Source organism: Haplochromis burtoni, unplaced genomic scaffold (genome assembly GCF_018398535.1).
Source record: "Haplochromis burtoni strain Fernald_Lab_line unplaced genomic scaffold, NCSU_Asbu1 Contig_1019, whole genome shotgun sequence".
Taxonomy (NCBI): Eukaryota; Metazoa; Chordata; class Actinopteri; order Cichliformes; family Cichlidae; genus Haplochromis; species Haplochromis burtoni.
The window spans coordinates 1-25025 of record NW_024583380.1 but is presented as its reverse complement, the minus strand read 5'-3'; the positions used below and the strand labels follow the sequence as shown (position 1 = coordinate 25025).

At 40.5% G+C, this 25025-nt stretch overlaps 1 protein-coding gene across 1 annotated transcript; it reads right to left on the bottom strand.

Moving 5' to 3' along the window:
- Positions 1 to 23: 23 nt before the first annotated feature.
- On the bottom strand, positions 24 to 24489 carry plxnc1 (plexin C1; the record flags this gene model as incomplete). Its single annotated transcript, XM_005951434.3, is given in 21 exon segments — positions 24 to 400; positions 1656 to 1730; positions 1812 to 1952; positions 2105 to 2252; positions 2336 to 2499; positions 5567 to 5662; positions 5790 to 5824; positions 6020 to 6095; positions 10683 to 10783; positions 11216 to 11384; positions 14090 to 14236; positions 16990 to 17188; positions 17649 to 17773; positions 17863 to 17904; positions 18017 to 18120; positions 21230 to 21328; positions 21445 to 21553; positions 22446 to 22610; positions 22700 to 22870; positions 23015 to 23138; positions 24310 to 24489. Coding segments are annotated over 21 exon segments (2575 nt in total), but the record flags the coding sequence as incomplete, so codon positions are not given.
- Between the last annotated feature and the right edge of the window lie 536 nt (positions 24490 to 25025).

The window sequence follows — 25025 nt, the reverse complement described above, 5'->3', positions numbered from 1 at the left end:
TGGGGGAAAAAATACAGAGGAGTCATACAGATGACACTACGGACTACGTTGCACAATGATGATACAGACTTGAACTGTATTAAAATATTTGTACATTAACCTTGTGCCTGACATGTCTTTGGCTGGAATCATTGTGCATTTGGGTTCATGAGTTTTAACAACAATTATTCCGCTGGTGAAGAAAGTGAAAGTCCATCAGATACAAAAAGCTTTCGGTAAACGAAACATCCTCTGTGAGGTTCACTCCCTTGCTTGATATTCACGGCTTATTCCTATTAGAGAAAAGACAGATGGTTCAACTCCAGGAGCAGCTTTTCAGTCCATCAAATGATTGCTTTACATGTTGTAGCTGCTCCTTCAGCTCAGCAGGGACTCCGTTCTCGTCCAGTTTCTGCTTGATCTGTAAAAAAGCCAGACGAAAGGGGACAAAGACACCTTAGAAAATGCAGTGTTTAAAGTGTCATTTAAACCTCAGTATAAAAAGCTGGTGTACAAAAAACTTGTCTTAATAAGCCTTTAACTGTAAAATATTTCAGGGCACAAAATTAGGAACAATTTAGCTTGTTAGTCCCGTGCCTCTGGAATGTTTTTTCAAGAAGGCTTTGAGGTCTCTTAAAATGGCCTGAAGCTTTAACAGTAAACAAAATCTGTTTTTAAAAAGTGCTACTCTGCACCCGAGAACAGGAAATAACCCGATAAAGTCAGGCCTGAACACATTTCCTCTGCAGGTGCAGCCTCGTGTGTCACAAGGTTTCACAAGTGAAGTCACCAATGTCAACATCTTAGTCCAAGGGAAAGCAAATAAGATGTGAGTTATGGAGGACCGGTTCAGTTATTTCTAACATTTTGCAGTGATCAGAGTATTTTGATAACATATTGCCATTTATCTCCCCCCCCCCCTTTTTTATTTTATTTAATTTTTTAATTTAAGCCGTGACCAATTTTTGTTGTAACCACTGTTTTCTGTAGTGTGACCCTAGCCTTAGTGGGAACTGTGCTCCCATCTAGCTCTGTGCAGTTTGATTGACATTTGCCAGAGAACACCAGAACGGCCACTGGTTCCCCTCTGACTGATGGGGCAAATGGCAAACCTACGCTGTGAAGCTACCAATAGTGACACAAGCAAAAAGCAGAACTAGAGAAAAATCAGTCAGGAGGGATAAGAAGAGAGAAACGGTCAGAGGCCACCACCTAGAAAACTCTTCCTTTTGAGCGGTCGGGTTGCATCACAAGTACACCTCACTTTCATTTACACGAAAGCTGGTAAAATAGATATACAGTTGTTTATATCGCTGGAGTTTAACTGGGTTATATAGTGATAACCGAGTGTTCCCTTCATTTTTCTGACCAATGAATATCATAATCTCCTCTCCTCCTTCTATTCTTTATAAATGTGAGAAGAGTTTGGGTTTTCTCATCTGTCTGTATGTACCACTGATTTGTTGACTCCAGTCTAGTGATTTGATTTGTATCCACCGAGCACTCATCTGGGTTGTGTTTCCTCGAAATTAAGTGTGGTTCATGTCTGTTGTTTTCTTTTTGAAGGACATAGACTTCTCAACCAAGGCCAAACTGAAATGTGTTACTCTTAATCTGTTCACCTCATAAAACTGGCAGTTGAAGCTGTTTTAGAGATGGAAAAGAAAAGAACTGACCTCTGTGAAGTATCGCTCTATGAATTTGTAGAGTTCTTTGAGCGCTGCTGCTTCATTGAATTCATTTTCGTGTTTCTGAAAAGAAAACAGCTTTTAGTTCACTGCTGGGATTTCCAAAACCCTTGATTTTCCTGCATCAGCGCTAAATGGATTCACCTTTGACTCTTCATGCAGGAAATCCTTGAATTCTGCGGGCGTGACTGGTGACTGGTCTCTTATCTGTTTGTAGTACATCTTCACTTCCTGTTTAAACTTGGGAATGTCTTTGGCATAGAGGAGCTTGTTGGTAGGCGCGTACTGAAATGGAGCAAAAATCAAGCATTATATGTGGCAAGATGCAAAACTCAAATAATAAACTGCAGATGTGTGACTGCTTTCTCCATAACGAAATGAAACCCACCCTTTTGTTTAGCAATAGTAATTAGGGATAAGATCGGCGCTGTACTTACCTTCCCCAGCTGCATCTCACTCAGAGAAAAGGAGTCCATGAAGGCCTGAGCAATGACGGACAGGCAGCCGTCCATATGTGGCGTCTTCTCCATGTCAAAAACAAACTGAGGGTTTTTCAGAATGTTGATCCAGAAGCGCAGCGGCAAACTGGTGATAAGGACATGAGAACATGAAACATCTTAAGACATTTGCTTATGGCCAGTGCTCTTTGATGTTTATATTTCGTGTACCTGTTGGTCTTCCAGATGTGCAGGACATCTGGGTCAGTGATCTTCATGTTTTCCGCCTGAGTGTCCAAGAAGTCAAAGAAGTACTTGACAGCGAACGGAGATCTGCTGAGTGTCAGGCCCCAGATGGACCTGAAGAGTTTCTCCACAAATGAATGCACTGCCACCTAAGAGAGAGAATGTAGTGTCATTCTCAGCTTCTTCACAAGAAGCATGCAATGAGCTGGTTTCTGTTCATTCATCTCAGTTAGTTTTACTACATTTTAAGATAGAAAACCAATTTGATAAAGTTCCTCCTAGAGTCAGGAAACCTGTGTCCGAGGGTATAATGACAAGAAGAGGCGATTCTGCTCTCTGTTAGAAAGACTGCATATTTACTATGAGGTGACAGGTATTTGGCTGCAGCCAGTAATCAACCCGCTGAACACATTTTAAAATCATATCATTCAGGTCTTATCTGGGAATTTTCAGAGAGAGTAAATAACCTTTATCAGTATTAATCTCATTTTTTTTGTTGTTTTTTTATTTTTTGTTTTTTGGGGTATGGTTCCCAAATACACTGCTTGCAAAAAAGATCAAAGGTACACTTTTTAAAACAGTGTACTCTCTGACCACTGGCATGTCCCCCATTTCATCTTTCCTAGTTTTTTCACTAGTTTTGGCTAGTGTCACTGTTACTACTGGCACCATGAAGCGATACCTGGACCCTACAGAGGTTGCACAGGTAGTCCAGCTCCTCCAGGATGGAACATCAATACGTGCCATTGCCTGAAAGTTTGCAGTGTCTCCCAGCTCCCAGCACAGTTTCAAGAAAGTAGAGGAGATTACTTTTTCTTTTGTTTTTTTTGTTTTTGCCTGTCCCGTTTGGCTCTTTTGCTTTCAGAATTATTGTCTAAAGGCGAAGAAAGATGCCCAACGGATTTACTTTACCAAATAGACCATCCCAGCCTTACCATAATGGTCTATTTGATATACCTTTTATTGTTTATTTTGTTTTATTTTCACTTGCTAAATATGGGACAGATTTGACTGGGGAAAAGAAAGGGGAGAAAGAAAGAGGGAAAGAAAAACTGCAGGGAAGAGGGACGGGCATAAAGGGCAAAAAACAAAAACCAACAAAATAAGCAGACAAAAAATACAAATATCAATCATCTGGATCACCTGTTAAAAAAGAAAAAAGAGAAAACAAGCAGAAGAAAAAAAAGAGCAACATAATAAACAACATCACGATGATATATGGGAATATAACAGTAAATACTAAATATTAAACATTATTGTGCAGCATGTAATAATGACAGCGCACAGTGTGCTTTGAGGTAGGAGCCAAAAAGGGTGTAGTTTGTGGGTGTGATCACCCTTGTGTACACCTGTGAGCATGGACGCGCTTGTTTTTTTAAAAGGTTCCTTCATGTAATGATCTGTTAGAGGGTGTGGGGGGGCCATAGCCCCGTCCTCCAGGGCATGAAGCAGGAGGCTGAGAGGCTGAGGGAACCCCACCCCCGAAGTGGCCCGAGCGAGCCCCAGGCTCCAGGCCCCGACAAGCAGCCACCAAGGAGTGAGCCGGTGTGTACCTGGGTGCCCATCCCCAGACACAAAGAACCACCAACGCACCGATGTCTGAGGGCATCTGCCAATGGCAGGGGAAGTGGTGGGGGAGATAGACCTCCATACCTTGGAGGGCCTGAGATGTCCCTAGAGAGGTGGCATCTGATACCCAACCTGACATATAGACACAGACTTCTTACAGGCATCCATTCCCACCCTCATGCTCTCATATGCAATTACTCAACACTCACCCAACGTGGAGACAGACACAAAGAGACACTATACACACACAATCACACTCCCCAAGCCCTAAGCCCCAGGTCTAGCTAGAGGAGATTCCTGGAGACGGACAGTTACTCTAGGAGAGCTGGACAGGGCCATAGAAGGTTCTAATCGAACAGACTTCAGGGCCTTATATCCTCTAGTCGGCCCTGTGCTCACTACTCCTCACCCTAGTGCCCGAGTGCCATTTGCTAAAGAGTACCACCACTGGCACCCTGTGCTTTTCACAGATGAGAGCAGGTTCACTCTGAGCACATTTGACAGACATGAGAGAATCTGGAGAAACCGTGAAGAACGTTATGCTGCCCGTAACATTGTTCAGTATGACCAGTTTGGTTGTGGGTCATTGATGGCCTGGGGTGGTATTTCCATAAGGGACATGGAGACCTCTACAGGTTATCCAGCAGGACCCTGACTGCCATTAGGTACTGAGAAGAAATCCTTGGAGTCACTGTCAACCAATGCTGGTGAAGTGGGTCCTGGGTTCCTCCTGGTACAAGACAATGCCTGGCCTGTGGGGAGAGTATGTCGGTAGTTCCTAGAGCAGGGGTGTCCAACCCCAGGCCTCAAAGGCCAGTGTCATGCAGGTTTTAGATCTCACCCTGGGTCAGCACACCTGAATCAAATGATTAGTTCATTACCAGGCCTCTGGAGAACTTCAACACATGTTCAGAAGGTAATTTATCCATTTAAATCAGCTGTGTTGAATCAAGGACACATCTAAAACCTGCAGGGATTTAGGCCTTTGAGTCCTGGAGTTGAACACCCCTGTCCTAGAGGAAGAAGGAATTGATACCATTGACTACCTCCCCATGCTTATTTGACCTAAACCCAATAGTTTACCACCAGGTTGCACCTCAGACCTCAGGAGATCCCACAGGACACCACTGATCATCTAATCAGGAGCATGTTGTCAGTCATGCATGTGGGGGCTGTGCAAACTACAGAGTACCATTTAGAGATGCTCCAAGTAAATTCTGTGTTTGGGCTTTTGAACATCCAAATGAAAAGTCCACAAACATGACTGTCAGATCTCCCAGAAGAAATAAGTAGGTGAGAAAACAACCCTCCTTCGAAGAAAGGTTGTTTGTTTGATTTTTCAAGCTTTTTAAATGAGTTCTTCAAATCTGCACATCTCATGGTAGTTAGAGACTTTGGACGTTTGGTTTTGGCACAAGCAAGTTTTGCTAGTCTCCTGTTTAGTTTGTGTTTCATTTGTGTACCTTCTCTCATCAGAACCATTTTTCCTGACAGTTAAAAGGGAAGGTTACTAAAAGTAGCCAGGTTAACCATGTAACCATGTGTCACATGGTTATGAGTAACCTTGTGAGAGAGATTCTGGTATCAGTTCTGTATTAGTGGCTGTTTGTGTAAGCATACTGTAGCGCTGTAACTAGTTTCTCTTGCCTTGGTAGAGAGCAGCTTGGTGAGGTGTACTTCCTTTAGCTTTAACTTCTTCCTCTCTGGGTTCTTTGTTTGATCTTCATCTACATCAGGATCGATCTGGATGAAGACACCAGCCGACAGATTAGACAACATGTGTTCTATAATCTGAATCCAAGCATTAGTGATCCAAATTATTATTTTTTATGAATCAGTATTGCAAAAAATAACACAAGTTGTCTCTTACCAAATGGAAGTATTTTCCCGAGAAATTCTCGTCATCTAGATGAAAAAATATAAATATCAGAGAGCGATCAACAGCAATTATTTAGTCATTTTATTTAGTCATATATGTGTGTATATATATATACATATATGACTAATACATACAAATTTTATGGATTTAATTAAATGCTCTTGTTTGAAATATGAAGACATATGTGGAATTCTTAGTTTGATGCATTCAGTATTTCTTACCTTTCACACTTCCTTGTGGGCTCAGAGGAGGATGAGTTTTCTTAGAGAGCACTTTGATTGTCCCGCCATCATTAGCCTACAGGAAGACAAACTGGTTCATTTTTATACAGTATTTTTTCTAAAATTTAAATGGAACAACTGCTATGGAATAAGAAGCCTTGCATTTTGTATATTTTGGGGTCTTTACCCCACAATATAAATGATCTTTACAAGATTGTTTTGCATTATATAAACAAAATGGAATTTCTAAAACTGCCCTGCAGAGGTCATAGAATCTGTGTTTAATGTGTTTTCAGTTTTTATTTTCTTCATTACCTGCGTGCAAAACCACAACCACCCACCAGATATCTGGGTCTGTACTGGTTGCTTGTTACCCCACACTTGAAAATTCTTTCTTTCTTTCTTTCTTTCTTTCTTTCTTTCTTTCTTTCTTTCTTTCTTTCTTTCTTTCTTTGTTTTTCTTTCTTTCTTTCTTTCTTTCTTTCTTCATTATATGTGTGAGAGAGTTATTTAAGTTGTATTATTGCTTTGTAAATTGTCCAGCACCAGACTCCAAATCCAGCTTCTGCATCAATCTCTCTTTCCACACAGTGATGGTACTGATAATTGATAGAGACGTCACACAAACAGACTCCATGATCCATTAAAAACATTATGAAGCCATCAAAAACCACTCTTCCTCTGCTAGACTTCTTCCGTTTATGTTAAAAAACCCTCTACTGATCTTATTAGCTGTAATGAGAAAGTGAGATAGAATTTCCCATTTCCTTTGTTTCTCTGCCTCTCTTGGCTCAAATTAAGCTCGTCTTTTCTGGTGTTGTCAAAATAAAAGTCCAACTTAACAGCAAATGTAAATGGAAGGTTAGTAAATTTGGGATAAAGCCTCAAAACAAGAGAGTGCCAGGTTTCAGCACAGAAGCAGTGGCACTGAAATCTTCATCTACCCCCCCCTCCCCCCCCCAAAAAACAAAACAAAAAAACAAACAAACAGCACCTGTGATGAGTTTTCAGTACCAGTGTGTGCAGCCCTATAGCCACTTCCTGTATGATGTTAAAAATTATGTCCAAATATGAAATATATTGCAATGATAGTTATAATTATATAATATGACATTATATTATTATTATTATTATTATTATATAATTATATTATAATAATTATTCCAATTATAATTGGAATAATTATTATACTATAGTTATATAATGGACATCGACATCATGTGCAGACTCTCTGATTTGATTTGAGGGTCCACTTTCAAATTGGATGAAGAGTTTAGGAGTTTCAGCTAATTAACACGTGCCACCCTCTTTTTAAAAGGATCAAAAGTAATTGGACAAATGATTCAAAGCCTATTTCGTGGGCAGATGTGGGCAATTCCTTCATCATGTCATTATAAATTAAGCAGATAAAAGGACTGGAGTTGATTTGAGGAGTGGTGTTTGCATTTGGAAGATTTTGTTGTGAACAGACAACGTGTGGTCAAAGGAGCTCTAGATGCAGGTGACACAAGCCATCTTTAAAATGAAAGTAAATACAGATGGTTCACTGCAAGGTGCAAGGCACTCATAAGCCTCAAGAAGAGAAAGAATAAATTGGACTTTGCTAAAAAAAAACAACAAAAAACAAACAAACATCTAAAAAAGCCAGCACAGGTCTGAAAAAACATTCTTTAGACAGATGAAACCAAGATCAACCTCAACCAGAATCATAGCAAGAAAATGTATGGAGAAGGCGTGGAGCAGCTCATGATTCAAGCATACCACATCATCTGTAAAACATGGCGGAGGCAGCGGGATGGTTTGAGTGTGCATGGCTGCCAGTGGGACTGGGACACCAGTGTTTATTGATGATCTGACGCAGGACAGAAGCAGCTGAATGAATTCTGAGGTGTTCAGTGACATACTGTCTGCTCAAATCCAGCTAAATGCAGTCATATTGAGGGTGTTTCATAATACAGATGGACAATGACCCAAAACGTACAGCCAAAGCAACCCAAAAGTCAGGGTTGGTTAAGTTACTTGAAAAAAGTAATTAGTAACTAATTACTGATTACTTCTCCCCAAAAGTAATCCCGTTACTTTACTGATTACTTATTCCATCCATCCTCTTCCGCTTTATCCAGGGCCGGGTCGTGGGGGCAGCAGCCTAAGCAGAGAAGCCCAGACCTCCCTCTCCCCAGCCACCTCCTCCAGCTTATCCGGGGAACACCAAGGCGTTCCAGGCCAGCCGAGAGATATAATCTCTCCAGCGTGTCCTGGGTCTGCCCCGGGGCCTCCTCCCGGTGGGACATGCCCGGAACACCTCACCCAGGAGGCGCCCAGGGGCATCCTTGTCAGATGCCCGAACCACCTCAGCTGGCTCCTTTCGATGTGGAGGAAGCAGCGGCTCTACTCTGAGCCCCTCCCGGATCAAACGAGAATTTTTTTTTTTTTTTTTTTTTTTTTTTTGTGTCCCGTTTGGATCTTTAGCCATCAGAATTGTTGTCTTAAGGCCAAGAAAGATGCCAAGCGGATTTATTTTACCAAGTGGATCATCATGGCCTTGCCATATTGGTCCATTTGATTGACCTTTATTATAATTATGAATTTATTTTATTTTCAGTTGCTACAAACGAGGACAGACATGACTGGGGGATAGGACAGGGAGAAAGAATGAAAGAAAGAGAGGGAGAGAAAGAAAACCAAAGGGGAGAAGAGATGGTGAGAAAGGGGGAAGAAAGAAAAACAAACAAAACACCTGTATGGAGAAAAAAAAACAGAAGAGAAAGCAAACAACAAAGAGAAACATAATAAAAAACAGCACCATCACAATAAACTAGCTAGCAGTAGATAGCAGTAGATACTAAATATTAAACGATATTGTGCAGCACGCAAGATAGACAGCGCACAATGTGCTTTGAGGCAGCAGCCAAGAAAGGTGTAGTCCGCGTCTGTGAACACCTGTGTGTACACCTGTGTGTACACCTGTGTGGATCAGCATGCTTGTATTCCAAAGGTTTCTCCATGTAACGATCTGCTAGGGAGTGTGGGGAGCCACAGCCCCGTCCCCAGGGTATGAAGCAGGTATGGAGGAGATCCAGGCCCCAGATATCCAGAGGCCCCAGAGTACAAGGACCCGAGGAGGACCACCAAAAGGGGGGGAACCGTGCCACCCTCCTGGGAAGAGCTGAGTAGAGCCCCAAACGAGAGGTCACCCACGCAGCTACGGAGCAGAGGCCAGAGGGGGTTGCAGTGGCGTGCCCGCGGGCTCTGCCGGCAGCCAGCTGTGCCAGAGAGGACCGAGCTTCAGGCCCAGAGGCCAGAGGCCTGAGGGCATCCCACCCCCCGGAAGGAGCCCAGCCGGGCCACAGGCGCCCGGCCCCGCCAATTGGCCACCAGGAGTGAGCCGGTACATACATGAGCGCCCAGCCCCAGACGACAAGGACCACCAACACACCAACGTCTGAGGGCATCAGCCACCGGCAGGGAGTGTGGTGAGGGGAGATAGGCCTCCGTACTTTAGAGGGCCTGAGATGTTACCCAGAGAGGTTGAGTCTAAGACCCAAGCCTGACATACAGACAAGACGTAACAGGATACTTAGCGGGTGCAGACTGCATTACACAAAATTCACGGTTCGGTTCGATACTTTGGTGTCACGGTTCGATATTTTTTCGATACAAAAAATGTTCATGCCTTTTTAATTTGTCATTTATTAAAATTATAAATATATATTTTAACTCAAAAGTACAGTTTTTAAATTTAATGTTGCTGAAACAACAAAATAAAAAAAATCTATCTGATCGAGAAATCACTCATCTTTGGAAAAGAGAGTTTATTACAGAGAAATGGCTCTTTCCAAAATAAAAGCTATACTATACGCTTCTTCTGGGCTATATTCTCAGCAGCATATTAAACATATCAGGTCCCCATAAGGAGAATCATGTGCTAACGGCTGTCTAAATGACTCGGGTAAAGTTTGTAGCATGCGTGCTTGTTGTTTTTGTCTGCTTCCACTTGTCTTTGCACTAGGATGATGTGGAGTAAATGTGCAGTCATATTCGTTGTGTTCAATGCCTGTATTTATATAGCGCTTTACTAGTCCCTAAGGACCCCAAAGCGCTTTACATATCCAGTCATCCACCCATTACACACACATTCACACACTGGTGATGGCAAGCTACATTGTAGCCACAGCGACCCTGGGGCGCACTGACAGAGGCGAGGCTGCCGGACACTCAGGGTCGCCCACCGGGCCCTCTGCAGGCCTCTGACCACCACCAGTAGGCAGCGGGTGAAGTGTCTTGCCCAAGGACACAACAGCCGAGACTGTGGGCCGGGGCTCGAACCGGCAACCTTCCGATTACAAGGCGAACTTTTTTCGGGCGTTGTGTTCCCACTAGTGCTGTCAGCGTTAATCTTGTTAAAATGACATTAACGCCATAACGCGGCAAATCTCCGTTAAGAATTTACTGCGGATCGCCCCGTGCGTGGGGCTGGACAGCGTCAACACGTTAACAAGCTAACTGCATTAACGCACTTGTTCCCACAAATTGAGCATTGCGTGGCACATCCGACATACGCACTTACCATCAGGGTCATATGCTTCACAGGTAGGTAGGTAGGTAGGTAGGTAGGTAGGTAGGTAGGTAGATAGATAGATAGAGATACATAATATTTCCTCACCTTGTAGTGTTTGAGAGTGTTGAGCATTGTCACCTCCCCAATAACCACTGAGCTTGCATCAACTTCCTCAAGAGGAAGGAATAATCCATTCTTCTCATACTCTGGTGGGAATAGTAACAGAAGGTGTTGATAGTTTGTAAAACAAGGAACAGTGACAACATAAGCAGTAAATATTATAATCTAACTGTTCATTTTGATGCAAAAGCATAAAAACAAAAGGTCAAACCATCTTCAACAGTGCAACATGCTTAAGATGTAAGCTACATTTATTCTATAGCTTTTTGTCAGCAGCTTTTCCGCTTTGTCTGCAGCTCTTAAGCCCTAAATTTGGACATAATATGCAGATTTTTAATGTACGTTACAAATATACAGGGCAAGTAAAAAAGATTCAGTAAATAAAGGAATCTCTGTATGTGTATCTGTTCCTTGCCTCTTTATACCACTTCAAACCTGGTTGGTGGATGCAAATCACTTATCACTTAAGACATGCTAAAGACATGCTATTATCACTTCTTGCAGGATCTGATACCTACCTATGCAGACATCCCTCAGGGGAATGTTGTAGGGGAAACCAAACTTGGCCTTGAAGCTGGACAGAATTTTCTCTTTGACCTGCTCCACTGTATCACAGTCAAGGACGATGACTTCCAGAGGCTCACTCACCTCCCCGTCAGTGCCCACAGCAAACAGCACTTTGAGCTTCTGTAAGCAGAAAAAATAGTAATCGTTAGCATTTCTGTATTGCCAGATTACCAGCAATATTTCACCATTTAATAAATGGAAAGGTGGGAATTTAACAGGAAAGTGAGACAGGCAAAGGGCAAACACACAGTAAAGGGCCCTAGGTTCGACTAGAACCCATTGAACTTTGTATAGTTGCCATTTCAAACCAATGAGCTAAACTGATGCCCATATGGAGTTGATTCTAAGTGTTGCAACTGATAACTATTCAGTCAAACATCTATATGATTTCCAAAGAGATGTTGATACAAAGTGTGCTAACTTTGACACATCTAAGCAAGTCAACAATCAAGAGATGCTCTCATGAATGGAAATACAGAGGGTTTACAGCAAGGTGCAAATCACTGGTTACACTCAAGGACAACCTCAAGCCAAAGCACACCACATCTGTCAAAAATGGTGGAGGTATGTTGTGAGCATGTATGGCTACCAGTGGAACCATATGACCAGTGTTTATCAATAATGTGACTGCTGACAGAAGAAACAGGATGCTACAAAACTGATTAGATCAGCTCCACAGTGCAAATGGATAATCACCCGAAGAATTCAGCAAACGCAACCCAAGAGTTTCTCAAGGCAAAAAAAAAAGAAGTAATGAAATATTCTTTAGTGGCCACAATCTTAACACAACAGATAAACTTTATCTAGTTTTGTGCTCAGAGTAACTCACAAATAAGCAACATTTGGAAGTAATGCCAACAGCATGCACACAACTGAATTCATGCTCATCAACAAATCACAAAAAAATTCCTATTGTGCAAAATTTTGGTAACTGGTTAAGAGTTTAAAAAAAAAAGTTTCAAAGAAAGAAAAGCTGCAATATCTTTAACAGCATCTTTGATTCTTTGCAGAGATAATGAGGAAGGGCTTATCTTTATTCTGATTTCCTTTAAACTGGTGGCTAATGCATGTGTCATCTAATATACAGAAATAAGCTCTAAAGTGAGACAGTGGTTTGTCAGATTAGATTAAAATCTAAGAGTCTGAAGAATGATCCAGCTCTATTATAATGCACTGTCAATAGACTGCAAAATGTACAGAAAATTATCATCCATCAGAATCTCGTCAAAGTAAAAACGTGTGAAGCTACTGCATTTACTTTCGAACATGGGATTAAAAACATGACAGCTGGCAGGTTGTGCTCATGCTTCCCGTTAAAACATTAAAGCCCCTGAAACTTTAAAAAAGATTTGTCACCAAATAACAACCAAAGCTGAGGTTAGGAAAATGCCATCCTTGGGTTTTATTCACTAAATGACTGTATGAAACCACAGCTTCACGAAATCTGGCTCATTTCAAGACTGTGGGTACAACTTCAGATTTGACTCAGATGCAACTTTCTTCAGTACTTCAAGCTAAACAACAGAAACAACAATTCAGTACTGTTCATCTAGAAAAAGTTTACATTGTTTAAGTACAGTTAAGGGCAAACATTCTTATTACGTTTTATGTTATTGCCAAATCAGGCACTGACTCCCTTACATTTAAAATGGTACACGGTAGTACTTAAAAAGTTCCTAAGATGCTGAGTAATTAATCTCAGATGAATGAATCGGGGCGATTAGGTTTTCAGCACCTTGCACAAGGTTATTATAACATGCACACAAGGGGAGCTGTGGTTCTAACCACCAACCAATCAATTAGTAGGCGATGTGCTCTACTGAATGAACCACATGTATTATTTACCTGTCCAGGTTTCCTTTTATAGTCATTATTTTATGCTATGTTAATTTTAAAAACTGAAACATACCTAGTATTTTAATCTGGGTGTTAAACCAGGTGTGAGTTCATTTTACTGCCCATAACAACCAAATTTAAAAAATTAGGTCCAACCAAGCAAGTACTGGTGTCTTCTCTACATTATCAGGTAGGGTGTGTCCCACAAAGCATGTTGTACCAGAATGCGGGTTTATTGGTGTGTTTGATCTATGTTTCGCAGAGATCTTCCACTTCCTAGAATTCAATGTTTTAATCAGAAGTGTAAGTGCATGCTTCCTTAAACGGCACCTCGAGTGTGTTGTTTGGCAATGTGCAACGTCTCATTTGTTAGAGTTGCAGGTTGGGCCTACATTCAGTGGGGAGCTCGTCAAGGGATTATATCTAGTTTCTTGTCACCACAGCAAACATATCACACTTGCGTGCATGCTGAAAGGGTGCTGTTTTTCAGTTTCATGTGGTTCGCAAGTTCACAAGCCTTAAAGAAAATAAAAAAACAAAAGCGGTAGATTTATTAGTGTGATTAACTCGCCCTGTTTTAAGAGTTGTCTCTTGCACAACACCCAAGAAATTTAGAAAGATACCCTGAAAACAAAGTAAAGACATGACAGTGTCCCACGCCATATTAGAAAAGGACACTTGGGGTGTTGATCTAGAACCGCTGTGTGCTGTTGTGCTTTTATTTGCCATCACTTTCCCCAACACATGCACAAGAGAATATTTAAATGACTTCTGGGTTACCGTATGTCAGCAACAAGTTAAAGCAAGGTTTGAACTTGCCAAACTAAGGGAGCAAAAACAGAACTAATATAAGGAAGTATTAAATATTGCTTCCACATGCACAACTGCCAAACTTGTGAAGGGCTGTCAGACGATTGCTTTCATGCACGGTGTGACTCAGTTGTGCATGCACTTTGTTATGCAGAACGTATGAGTGTGTGTTTGTGTACCAGCGAGCTGAAGTCCTGAGCCTGCCAGAGCAGCCAGTCCTCGTTGAGTGTGTACAGCGCTTTCTCTGTGACACAATCCACTGGGCCTTTTGCAATCTGCTGCGTGAGGGCGCTAACCATCAGGAACAGGTGCTGGCCAACAGTTTCCTGTGGAAAATCAGAAACAGTAACTCAGTCTGTCAAGAGAGAAGCTGAGGCAACGTTATAAAGAAACTTTTGTTGGTCAGTGCAGAGAAGTTTAGCTAGAAGCATTGGTGGCTTCTTATAGCTCACTCTGAGTAACTCTGTTGATGTAACTAAACGTGTATCACATATTGTCACAGAGAAATAAAACATACTCAGTAGTTATAAAATTTTTTTTTACAAAACTGACAGAATAATGCAGATCTAATGTCTGTAACCACCAGTGTTGGGGAGTAACGGAATACATATGTACCACCGTTACGTATTTAAAGTACAAAATATGAGTAACTGTATTCCATTACAGTTAGTTTAAAAAGGTGGTATTGAGAATACAGTTACTTTGTTGAAATAAATGGATTACACTGCGGTATTTTCCTGTTTCATTTTGTCGCGGGTCAGGACTGTTTAGGTTTTGTTTGACAGCTACGTTCTGTTGTTCCAGGCGGCAGCGTTACGGTTGCCGTGGTTACAGGGTGACGCTCTCTCACTCTGCCTGTGTGTTTCCTGGGTGAGAGAGCGCCTTTTTGTTGTTGTGCTAAGCTAATAGGCAGAATGATACCGGTGTTGTGCCAAAAAGTGATTGTCTGCCAAAAACTGATTTCCAATGTTTCTGTGTATTTTTTATGTGTAATATCTTTACGTATGTTTGTAAATAGACTTCGGTGAACAGGGTTTACAAAGGGGTTATATAGAGAATTAAAACAATATCTGTTTTTCAAGTATCTTTACAACTCTCTGCTATTGTACTTACAGTATAACCAATCCGGTCCTTTATCCCCACTTAAAATATTTTTACAGAAATATTGTAATATTTGCTGCCATGTCTGCTGTCCTCTTGGCCAACTTACCTCTTACAAAAGACATTTTTAATGTTAATGAGATTTTTTTAACTGGATAAATAAAGGTTATATAAAAGTCACTGCCAAAAACTGATTGCGGCTTCTACCTTGTTACACGAATGTTGTTTGTGGCTCAAGATGACTTTATGTCATCCATGAGGGATGCATTTGACATATGTTTCACATATTATAGCCCAACAAGTTACTTATAGCAGTTTAAATACGAGCAATCAGTTTTTGGCAAATACCGGAAATCAGTTTTTGGCAGACAATCACTTTTTGGCACAACACCGCCTCATGGTCAGTGTAGTCCGTGCTGCAGGGAGAATGGACTACCATACACGTTATGTGTCTGTGAGCGCGAGGAACGAGAAAAAGGAGACTCGAAAAGTACGAGCTCTCATCGAGCAAAAACAGTAGCTGGAAGCATGTAAATATAATAATAACCACTGCAGCCAAGAAGAGTGCCTGACGAGCCCAGTTGTAAGTAAGCTATTAAGACTCGACTGTACACTGTGTTCGTGTTTTCCTCCCAAACAATAAGTTCCGTTGGAGCAGCCTTTCAACGCCTCTCTCTGTCTCTCGCAAGCAAACTTGACCCACACAACAAAGTAAAGCTATTTTTCGGCTACGAGCCGACAGCGAACCCGACGTATTAGCCAGAGGTCCCTTTACTACGGTTCGGAGCCGCAGACCTTCAGTAACAGTAATAAATCACACAGCAATAGTACATTCACGTAGTTGTAAAAAGCATGATAATGTATTAAATAATCCAAAGAATTCAGAATGCATTACTCTCATTGAGTAACGTAACGGAATACGTTACAAAATACATTTTGGGGCATGTATTCTGTAATCGGTAGTGGAATACATTTTAAAAGTAACCTTCCCAACACTGGTAACCATGGCGATGTTTCCTTTAGCGATGGCTAAAGTAAGTGAACGGAGGATGTGGAAACTGAACATGATGTTTGAAGTGTTGCTTCAGACCTATACATAGCATGAATGTCACTTCGCAGCCCATAACATTTACTTTCATTGTTTCAATGCTCTAATATTTTACATAATAGCTATAGAGTTTTTCTGTAGTTTGTATTGTAGCCAAAAAAGTTTCAAAAAATATTTGAATGAGAAAAAATGTGAATCAAAAGTAAGAAGAACTGAAACAATGATGCTGTTCTTTAAGATAAACGCTATTGTTAGCATGCGAATAATCATACAGCCACATGCTGACGCAAGCATTAATGTTACAGGCATTATGTTGAGCTCTTCTTCTTCTTCTTCTTTCTCTTCTTTGAGTGTCTTCTTCAGTTTTCACAGTACAGTTTGGATAACTGAACAAAGTGCTGCTTTGCTATGTTGACCTGTAGTGCACGTCTTAATTTAGTAAACAACATTAAATGATACAACTTACTGGAGATAATTTAACTGTTTTTCTGGAACCAGACCACACCCTAAACACTTCCCTTGCAGCCTTTGGTCATACCACTATAAATAACTACTTGCACCACTTGTGCTGATCTCCTCAGTTTGTCAGCCTCTCTCAAAATGATCACGGGGATCTGCCAGGCCCGGGGTCAGTCACGGGTCACCAATTCTTAATGCAGCCTTCCCAAAACTAGCCTGTTGCGTCTTTATTACTAAATGTTTGTCATTTGCATACAGGTTGGGGTCTGTGGCTAGCACATCCATAATAACAACTACAATAATTTCTTGGAGTGTTTAGGCAGCAGCAGCTAATGCAGCAACAGGCTCACACATAATATACACTAATTGACAAAAGTAAGACAATAAGGGCATTAAAAACATGATAAGTCAGAAGCTGAATTTTCAATTTAGGCAAAACAGCAAAGACATAAAACACTGAGAGCAACAAACCCGAAGGAAGCCGTAGAGGCAGATGGACATCCAGTTGGTGAGCAGTTTCTCCACTATAGACTCAGTGCGTCGGAGTAACAGCTTGGGCTGAGCGTTGCTGCTCTTCTGCATCAGATCCTTGAGCAGAACCTCCATCACCTCCGTCAGGTATGACAAGTTGCTGTGGAGCGCTACAGTGAGCAGAGATGCTACTGCACATCTGAAACAAAAAATTATAAAGGAACAAGTTAGAGATGAATAATTGACAGAGCTTCACATCATGAGTTTGAGCTGTTTCTTTTCCAGCCATCTTGGTTAACCAAGATTATCCTAGATTCATTTAGGTAATCTTGGTTAAAACTGTGCAGGCTCCTTTACGTGTTTTCTGGTCTAATTTGTGTGTAACCAGTGGTTTGCACCATTTGTATTTCCATCAAAAAAAGGCACCTCTTCATTTTACACTTTGACAACGGTAAACTTTTCTCTTTGAGGGAGCTCTTTACATGGCTACATGTTTTGAATAACGTTGTCTTAATCTTGGAAAGAATTAACGCTGCTATCATCCACTTTGGTTGTTTTCTGTAGTCTTGAGTTCTGCATCATCAGTGCGACACCCCCCCAACAAAACAAAATATATCGCCGATTAGGCAGTTACATAAAATACAGAGTGCCAAACTGACTTGTCTTTGATGGTGAAACTCTTCTCTTCTTCGAGAGCATGCACCATGGAGGTGAGGAAGAGCTGGTCCTGGATCAGCCTGGACAAGCCCTGGCAACACTCATCAAGCTGAATCTTCACCGCATCCTGATCATAACATAACATAACATAACATAACGACAGATGGAATGAAACCATGAAAACAACTGCAAACAACAGATGATGTCAAAACTTACCTGACTGATGTCTTTGATACAGGATTCCATCAAAGATTCATTCTGAAAAACAACAACACAGCTCTACTAAACTGACACCAATTGGTAATTTTTCACAGTTCACAGAATAAGCTTGTCACATATCAGCATTTGGTTTCTTTTGAGCTTCGTTCACCTCAGGAAAAAAGATTCTGGAGGCAAAGTGCTTGAAATCCAGGAAAGGAATTGTTCCAACATTTTCCAGTAGATCAGCGTTTTCTGTCTGCAACTCCACAAAACCTGTGGAAGACACTCCAGTGAAGCTGACTTGATAAACCACAGGCTACGTGCACAAAGTACAAAGCATGAATGTCTATGTTATCAGGTGAAAAGTGAACTTGTGAAGCAGGCAAGTTCTTGCAGGTCACAGAAAAGAGGTAGTGAAAATGTCTAAGTCAGTGCAGTGTTGCAATTCACTGATTAATACAAAAATGGCCACATATGACTGCATCCTATAATGTCATTCTGTTTTACCAACAGCCTTATTAGTATTATATAACAAAAACCATAAACAGGAACTCTATGTATGCGACACTAAGCAACCTGAAGATAGTGAAGCTGTAAAATACAGGCCAATATGTGATAAAGTTGAGGCACTTATCACATACGATGAAACGCAGTTCCGATAATTTGGAACTTGCAGAGAACAAGATGCAAATGTGTCCTGGAAGATAACGTTGAAAGATTACAATAGGAAAACTTTAGAGTATAAAACTAAAAATAAATAATGCAAACTTTTTAACAGCTGCTACTTAATTTCTTAGAAGTATTTTAAATGCCAATACTGGCAGGTAAAGCATAAATCCCTATTGCATTATGGACTGCAGGGCAAATGAATACCGAAGCAACCAGGTATACATTTTAAGATTACATGCAAAGGAATTGTAAAAATCAAGAAAACGTTGGTGGTGTATGTGGTATAGTGAGCTCATGGGGTGGTGCTGGATGTCAGAGGGGACACATGATTATGATGGGACTAATGACTCCGTCTCCTTTTATAGTGACAGAGGAGACTGGCAGGAAGGGAGCATGTAGTGGAGGAAACCATGGAGAGAGTTGGTTCCGGGCTACAAGACTGTGCCGGAAATAGAAAGAGTGCTTTTGGTTAAAAATAAAGCTGAAACCATGAGAACTGTACACTGTGTGGGTAGGGTCATTTCACAGCTTGCAAACTACAAACGCATATCCAAAATAAAAACCTGTTTAAAATGTAAATAAAAACAGAATGCAATTATATGCATATTTCAGATGCCCACATTTTATTCAACAGAAAGGATGCAGGTTGTTAGAGAAACATTAGCTAATTTTTCCCTTTTTTCAGAGTTGACATCAGTAATTACTTCCTCCAAACTGTCAGTGTGTCTATTAGATCCCATGTCTAGAAGTCCTAACAATAAATTAACATTTTGATCTTAGATATAATCAATCAATCCAAAAAGAGGAATGGTTTATTTTTTTTAGTCTGAATTCTGAACTCACAGGACAGAAACAACATTAATGAAGATTACAAATGATCTTGTTGTCGAGTCATATCTATGTTTGTCCGGCTAGACCTCAGTGGAGTGTTTAATATTCTTGATCACAATATTTTGTAACAGCGTTTAGACCATGTTGTAGGCATTAAATGTGCTGCGCTGCAGTGGTTTGAATCATATCTAATCTAGGAATTTTCTTCACACACTAAGGTTAATTAAGGAGTTCCACAGGGTTCTGTGTTAGGACCAGCTCTACTAGTCAGTATTATTAGAAGGCATAGCATACATTTTTATTGCTATGCAGATGATAACCAGCTTTATTTGTCTGTGATGTCAGACAGATACCAATTAGTTAAACCACATAAAGAGCTAAAGACATAAACACCTGCAAGACCTCTAATTTCCTGCTTTTAAATTTAGATATACTAAGGACCTTCTTGCTGTTAGACTATGCCATCATGCTGACCATTGACATTTTTAAAACTACAGTAGTACTGAAGTTGTTGTACTCTAACCAGATACTGGTTACCTTCCGTAACACAGTAATCTTAGACTCCGTTTTAACCAGGATATATCTTTCAGTGCAAATATTATATAATGTAAGACCTTCTCAATTTGCACAACATCTCTAACATTAGAAACATCGTGTTTCATGATTGCAGTTCATACATTTATTACTTCTAGGTTGGACTACTGTAATTCATGATTATGTCAGGTAAGGCCTTCCCTGAACATTTCAACAAGACAATGCTAAACTGCATACTGGGTCTATAACAACAGCACGTCTTCAGGGTATAAAAATTCACTTTAGTTGATGAATTGGCCCGCCTGCAGTCCAGACCTTTTACAATCATTCATCTATTGATACAGAACCTCAAACTGACATATTTAAATTAATTATATTTCATCTGTCCACGGCGGTTATTTCTAAAACTGCCCCAAGTAGTTTGAATGTGGTTTTGCAAATGTAACTTTTCTGGTAACTTTGTTTTTGTGATGACTCTTCACATAGACCTCACTTCCTTTTAATGTTGCACAACTGTGGAAAATTTATTTCCTCTGTCAGATAAACCTTTCTGAAGCGGATAGTGCAAAATATTTCTTATGTGCTTGTGAGGCACATCCACAGAGGGGCACACAGACCTCTACTAGCTAGGTAATAACAATGGATTGCATTTATATAGCGCTTTTCAAGGCACCCAAAGTGCTTTACAATGCCACTATTCATTCTATCTCACATTCACTCACTACAAGCTACAAGCAAGCTACAGTTGTAGCCACAGCTGCCCTGGGGCAGACTGACAGAAGCGAGGCTGCCATATCACGCCATCGGCCCCTCTAGCCAACACCAGTAGGCGTTAGGTGAAGTGTCTTGCCCAAGGACACAACGACCAGGACAGAGAGCCTGGGGATCGAACCGGCGACCTTCCGGTTACAGATACGCTTCCCAACCCCCTGAGCCACAGTCGCCCCAAGGTAACGGCACCCTGACTAACATTTGGTACTAGGAAGAAATCATTGGACTCATTGTCAACCTGTGCTGGGGCAGTGGGTCCTAGGTTCCTCATGGTACATGACAATGTCTGGCCTCATGAGCAGGCAGCTCACAGAGGATGAAGGAATTGATACCCTATACACGCCTGCCCGAAATCCAACAGAACACATCTGGGACATTATGTTTCAGTCGATCAAACAATGAGGAATACGAATACTTGCATACATTCATAATACTGTACATCATCCAGTCCATATCATTATAGATATCCAGCATGATTTTTTTTCCTTGCACTGACATGCATTTTAAAAGCTTTTCTTTAATTTTCGAGCAGTATAAATTGTACATCAAAGTGATGCTGTGAGATTTTGTGACTGACCTTGTCTGATGTCATTCCTGATGTTGAGCTCAAGGTCTTCCACAAACTTGTTCATCTTATCAGCGAGCCTCTGCTGTTGTCTTTGGTAGAATAACGCCACTGCAACAAGATTATAGCGCAATGCAAAAGAATGGTGTGGTTGTTAAAGAGTTGACCTGCACATCCTTTTATAGGCTGGTTAGGGACTAAAATTCACTTCTAAATTGTGTTCTTACCAGTAATAATGGCTGGTATCAGCAGCAGGACAAGGATCAGCATCGGAAAATAAGAAACTCCAGATTTATCTTTATTTTCCAGTGTGACAGATTTGTCTCCGTATTTTATCTATGAAAAAACCCAAAACAAACAAACAAAAAAACAAAAACAAATCACATACAGCATACTATACTGGGAAAAAGGCCTTGCATGTTTACATACTGGATTTTTCTTTGTTTTTTGCCACACATTGCATTAGTTATAGTTTGCAAGTTCCATATTGGGTTCCAGTTTGTTGTCAGAACTATATGCAATAAAAAAAAAATCATATAAACAAGGTGCTGGAAACATTCCCCACAGAGTCAATATTGAGCTGATATTATCACCCAGTTGCTGCAAATTCCACCATAATAGTCTGTGCAAACTGTTGCCCCAGTTTCCTGTTCTTAGCTGATAGGAGTGGGGTGCTCTGCTGCTGTACCCCAACTGCTTCAAGGTTCAACATATTGCGCATTCAGAGATGCTCGTCATCATACTTCATTGTAATGAGTGTTTTATTGAGCTACTGTTGTCTTCCTAACAACACTCTGGCCATTCTCCTCTGATCTCTAACATCAACATGGCATTTTCCACCAAGCAACCTTCAGCTCACTGCATATTTTCTCTTTGCCAGTCCATTTTCTCTAAACCCTAAAAGTGATGTTGGAAAATCCTAGTAGATCAGCAGTTTATGAAATACTCAGACCAGCCTGTCTAGCCTGAACAACCATGTCACATTCAGAGTTACACTGAGCTTGAATTTCAGCTGTTCAGCTTTACCATGATATTATTGGTAGGAGGGTTGCATTTATGAGCAGGTTAACAAGTATACCTAATGAATTCTATGTGAAAACATTCTCAGTACAATTTTAATTCCTATTTTACTGTACTAAAATACTGAAATGTTTCTACTGCCAGAATGAAACTGACATTACATCTCCACACAACTATTTGGTTTGGTTAACATGAAAGAAATATTTACCAATAATTGTTGAAATTCAGGGTTGGTTGAGCTTTTAATCTCACAGGTGAAAGAGTCAATGTTGTCACTGGTTTCTTTGGCTTCCATGGTGCAATTTTTTGGCTTGTCTTCAACGCCCCACACTGATAACTCATCTATTGTCATCTCCAGCTTGTCTGTTTTTTTCTAAATGAAGAAAAACAAAGGCTACATTTCAATGAACTGATGCCACACATACATATGTATGATTAAAAAAAAAGTATATTTAAAAATACCTGAATGGTGATGTGCACATCTTTCCCTGTCCTTGTGGCTGTGAAGCTGGTAAACTCAGGGTCTGGATAGTACGAGAGTTTTCTGGAGCAGGTCAAGGTTTCATTGGCTACTTTCAAATACACAGTACTGCTAGAAATGCTCAGAGCTGCAGGTGAATCATAGGTGAGATTCTGCAATGAAATTAAATGTACACAAAAGACAACACGACGTGACCAAAACAGCACGCAACATCACATATTCAGACACACTGTAATTTATAATTTTTGATATAACATGGCTGGTTAACTTAAACAGTAATAGAAGGTGTAATGTACCTGAGAGCTGATGTATCTGGGAAGTCTGACCTCCTGCATTGTGGGGCTGTGCATTGTGGGGCTGTGCATGACCCCTTCAACAAAGTTAAGATGGGACCCAGTGAGTGTGATCTTCCTCTTCCCACTGCAGGACACAGAGCACCAGAGAACATTTAAAATGTCTGTGTTTGATACAGTTAAAGAACTGTATCAATCTTAAAAAAAATCTCTCAGTTTTAGTTGACTTATGTTGGCATAAAGCTGAATACATACCATTAAGAAACCAATGCCTAGGTAAAGATTGGTGCTTTAAACAAACTCTTAAATAAAATGGGGTTCCTTTTTAAGGTGAAAAAAGAAACTGAGATGACAGAATTTCCTTTTTCAGTTGCAACTAAAAGTGGAAGTAGCCTTATAGCAAAAGACATTTTTTGGGAAGTGGCTCTCTTTCCCCATCAGATGACCCAGAACGGTTTCTCTGCTGCTTCCTAGAATAAATCTCAAAAATACGATTTAAGTTACTGTCAAAGCAGCAGGTCTTGACTCAAAAATAGTTCTGCTGAAATTTTGTCACGATTCATTACTGTTGCTTTAGCTAATTTATTGATGACAACACATTACATGTGTCACTTTAACTGTGTTGTAGCATCAGTGGAGTACTCAGTACCTCTGTACCTCTGTGCTGCATCGAAAAACGCTTGTAAAGGAGAAGGCTAAAATGCTAAACAGATAGAAAGCTTTCTTCATCACTGTGTCATGTTTATTTAATGGTACCTTTGGTTCATTGGTGGATTTGGAGACAGTGTGACATCAGCCAAAGTCTTAGTATTTAAAAATAAAGCCTATGTTCAATAAGGAAGATCTGTAATTACTCATGTGCCTGCTTTCCTGGCAGCTCTGCTGTGAGTCGATTTCTTTACATTGCCTTCACTTTCACATTCTGTTATTTTCTTGCCTACCTGCTCCGAGCCATTCAGCCTCCCCCTCTCTATCATTTCAGCCTTATAGGTTCTTATTTGTGGATCCTGCCACCTCCTCATCTCCACGTCATTGTGTACAATCAGAGCCCCATCTAAACCACCAATTTCATCTTCACCACCACTAACACCTGGACTCCAGAGAGTCCTGTCCTAACTCGTAACTGGGATTCTCTTCTACCATGATGGGTATTAGAGTTCCAATTATATCTCAATATATCATGTTCAGTTTCACATCTCTGCTTATTGAACATTATAAGTTGTTTTAAAGTGTATATCTAAAAGAGATCCGTCATAACTTTAATGTGTTATTTGGAGGTTTCAGTAGAAAAAATGCACCTGATCCAGCTGCTGCTTGGAGTAATATTGGTGCATGATGGTAATGAGCTGTAGGTGATTTTAGCTTTGCCATGGCAATGACCATCTGGGAGGAGAAGACATACGTTGACCACGCCTTTGATATTTGAACTGGGAATGTGGAACGTCAGACTGAAACCAGTGTTGCCCCAAACAGAAGATCTGACCAGAACACACACAGACACAGAAAAAAAATCACTGACATTATCATGATACTCATAAACTGAAAACAGACAAAAGCTGAGTATCAAAATTTTCAACAACATAACTAAATGCCAGTCTAAACTACCAAAGTACGTGTTTTGTAGTTTTTTCAAAGTTACTTTTATTGTGATAAAAGAAAAAACCCTCAAAAGCCCGAAGAAGAAGATCATTAATTAAAACAGAAGAAACCCCAAAACAAAACAGTGAAAATAATTTACGTTAAATTCCTTAAATCCTAAAATAGGACAGTGAGCTTTAGTTTCAGGGTTTACTCTCAGTTGGTCTGTCTGAGAACAATGCTGAGAAAACATTTGTGCTGTTTTTACTTCAAACATTTATTCTATATTTCAGTATGAGTGGTGTTTCCCTGGAATAATCTCTAGATTTTACTGTGTGCTTTGTATCCAAAGCACAAACTATCAGTTGTGCATTAGTTGTGTGTAAAGTAGTGATGGGATTTCCAGCTCTTTTTAGAGAACCGGCTCTTTTGGCTC